The sequence below is a fragment of the Rhinichthys klamathensis genome, unplaced genomic scaffold (genome assembly GCF_029890125.1).
Source record: "Rhinichthys klamathensis goyatoka isolate OS25496 unplaced genomic scaffold, OSU_Roscu_1.1 h1tg000575l_1, whole genome shotgun sequence".
Taxonomy (NCBI): domain Eukaryota; kingdom Metazoa; phylum Chordata; class Actinopteri; order Cypriniformes; family Leuciscidae; genus Rhinichthys; species Rhinichthys klamathensis.
The window spans coordinates 257501-260965 of record NW_026607039.1 but is presented as its reverse complement, the minus strand read 5'-3'; the positions used below and the strand labels follow the sequence as shown (position 1 = coordinate 260965).

The window sequence follows — 3465 nt, the reverse complement described above, 5'->3', positions numbered from 1 at the left end:
ACTTAGTTTTCACCAAGGCTTGCTTTATTGTCACTGGCTAGGTTTTCAGACGCACTTCTACTCCTCCATCATCCATCACCATCACCATCTGGTCTACTGATGCTACTAAAGACAAAAGCAGACTGTCATTCAATCGTCAAACTTTTCCTGCGGCCCATCAACACCAAAACCTCACGCCACAAAAACAGTTTCTTTCATCCGCAACTGTCCTCATCAACAACACACACGAGGGGGGGATGACATGACATATCAAATTTGCCTTGATCTTTTGACATATAAGAGGTCTTTGTACCATTAAAACGACCTTCAAGTTTAAGAGCTTAAAACGTCCTCTTCGTTATAAACCGCATTTATTTAATCAAGCTCCAAAAAACAGCTCGTTTTGATATTGCGGGATCTGTGATGTCAAACGGACGAATACATTTGCATATGACTGATCGCAACATAGGCCCCGCCCACTGACAGGGGGGGATCTGACCAAACTTATCTGGGATAAACATTTAATATTTGACAACTGTTTTCCAATAGAAATGTTCAACTACCAAAAGTAGCCTATCCGGTGACGCAAATTAATCCACTTTTTTTTTTTATTATTAAATTGTGCCTTTTTTAATTGTAAATATGCTATAATTTCCTTGATTGATAGAGAGAGAATGTATGCATGCTTAAAAATAAAATATTTTGCAAATAGGCTACTTTAAATTATTTCACTAATACAATAAGCCTTTCTTTTTCTTTATTCTCTTAAATCGCTTTTATAATTAATTAATTCCTTTAAATAAAAAAAATACCCAATTTTAGTTTGGGCCAAAGCCCCGAATAGCTACCCACTGACCTCAGAACCGGGAAATATATATAGACATGTTTTAATATCATGCCATTTCTTTTATTTATTGCTCTCAGGATGTGAAGAGAGTTTCAACAATTATAACAAAAAGTGTTTATAAAAAAAGACACCGTGGGCCTTGGGTGTTTCAAAGAACATGATGCATGTCCAAAAGAAGCATAATGGTGCATGCTCAGAAAACACTATTAGCCGACCATAAGCACATGTCCGCGAAACATGGGAACGCCACGGTTTCACTGGCGTTTGTGAAGGGTTGTAGTGTCTCATTAGGGTCATATGATTAACGGCTCTTTACTCTGTAATCACTAGAGGGCGAGAAGAAGAAGAAGACGCCGCAATGAAGAAGCTGCGGTTCTGCTTCTGTCCACTAGAGCGCGAGTGTGTGTGTGTGTGTGTGTGTGTGTGTGTGTGTGTGTGTGTGTGTGTGAGAGAGAAGAGTCTCTTCAAAACCCGCTCGCGCACAGAGGCATCAAAGCGAAAACTGGTTACAAAGTAACAGTCGCGGCACGTCATCAAAGTCGCTGCGGGAAACATCAGAACGCGGGAATCCCGCGTGTCCGCGCGCGCAACCAAAGAAAAACACGGGAAAAAGAGGAACTGACACGCGCCCCGGTCATCACGTCCAGTTTCTGCGGCTGCTAGTGTTGCATTCGCTTGATGCCATGCAGATATAAACCTTGTCCACGGTGTAGACAGACTCCACACACACACACACACGGATTACTGATCTTTAACACAATCTACAGGCTGTTATCCAGAACAGGAACAAGAGTTTGACATCCTGTGTGTTTACAACGACATGGGGTAAGAGTCATATTCTCATTTATAGGAACTTAGGAGACTTGAACTGAGCACAAACTTACTACAGCACTGGTGACCGTCGGCGATTAAAGACTTGAAATGGCGTTTAGACATCTGGAAACTGTTTATGTGTTTATGTCAGTTGTGCATTAGGAAACGGTGGAATCATCTTTGTGTATTTGACATGTTAAGCAAAGTCCTGCAGTATGACAGCGTTTTAAACCATTTTTATATGATTGTTTACATGCTGTTTCATGAAAAGGGTATTTAACTTCATTTGCAACATCTCAAACACACACTTTTTTCACACATTTTAATCTTATTGAATGTAGAAAATTATATTTGTCAACTACCCATAAATCTCGGTTCAGCCAAAGAATCGACACTGATAGATTTATCATCTTTCTAGGATATGATGTATTCATTATAAATAGTTATTGTAATTATGCATGCATTGGTTTTGTTTAAAAAGATTTTTGTTGATCAAGATTAATTTAAAAGGCCTTTGAGTTCTTGAACTTCATCCCCGCCCTTGACCCAAATATGTCATTAATTTTCTCCGTATTAACAATGTTGGGTTTATATGTTATTTGTGTTCATTCTCTCATTTCTAACGGCAGAAGAAGACCCTCACCTGTCCAGTAAGAATGTATCCATTGCACAGAGAGAGGTAAGACGGATCATTTTTCATATTTTTTTGTGAATATGGACCAGATAAGATACATTGATCAAATCGACATCAATTTTAGAGAATCTTATTATCAGTGCATAACATTATTTTGCAACGTTGCACAGTCAATTTAGACAATTATTTGTCTCATAAGTTATGTATAAATCAGACAGCTTGCTATCTAGACCATCAGCCTTTTAAACATTTTTTTTTTTAAATGCACTTTTAAATAATCACTTTGCACCTGTTTTTCATATGACCCATTAATCCGGCTCTTAGCTGGACATTTTAATGGGAATTATGGATATGCATATATAAAGAGAGCTTTCTTCTGGTACTGTATTAATCTCTCTGAGAAATGACACCCCATCACGGCTGCCGCTGCACAAAAAGGTCTCGGGATATTGTTTATGAAACTGCCGGTATTGTTTTTTTCAGTTGCCATGACGACCGCACAATGTATGTTCTGTGGCGTCTCGAGTGTCCTTCCCGACGCGTTTCTGTTGTGACCTTCGGGAGGCCAGTAATGGGTTAAAGCGGTGTATTATAGTGATGGAGCGCTTCATTAGCTTTCGGGTCAGAACCAGAACACACCTGGCCTCATTTCTGCCGTATAACTCCAGTCTTTGTCCTTCAAACCATCCTTCTTTGTTTTCAAGTTTTAATTAACATTTTACATTTTATATGCGTAATGCATGCCTGGTCTTGTTGTGAATGATTCATCTGTGCACGTTATTCCAAAGAATACATTTATTTCTTATTTGAATATATGAAAAAAATATATGGATGCCCTTTTCCACCACGCTTTCGTAAATCTTCAAAATTATGATGATGACGTGTCGAAATTGACATAAATGATGACTTAGAATGACTTATGATGACTTAGAATGCCATCATTATACCTTCATATGACAAAAGTTTAAATAATAACATAAAAAGTGGAAATTATGACATAAGTTATAACATACTAAATCAGATTTATGAGATAAAAAGTGACGACATACTTAATTGAAATCAACATAAAAAGTGGAAATTATGACGTCATAATTTAGATTTTTTTATGTCAAAGTTCAACTACGTTAGTTTATGACGTCACACAGGTGTGTGAGTAATAACTACTTTTAATGAAACTGTTTGAGATCGAATT

General features: G+C 37.7%; 1 protein-coding gene across 1 annotated transcript in view; it reads left to right on the top strand.

Annotated features, from left to right (window-relative positions):
* The first annotated feature begins 1287 nt into the window (after window positions 1-1287).
* Window positions 1288-3465, top strand: part of LOC130075337 (homer protein homolog 3) — a 56873-nt gene continuing 54695 nt past the window's right edge. The window contains exons 1-2 of the mRNA XM_056239945.1: window positions 1288-1651; window positions 2272-2318. Of these exons, the coding sequence (XP_056095920.1) occupies window positions 2296-2318 (23 nt within the window). The 5' untranslated portion in view covers window positions 1288-1651; window positions 2272-2295. The remainder of the gene's footprint in view (window positions 1652-2271; window positions 2319-3465) is intronic.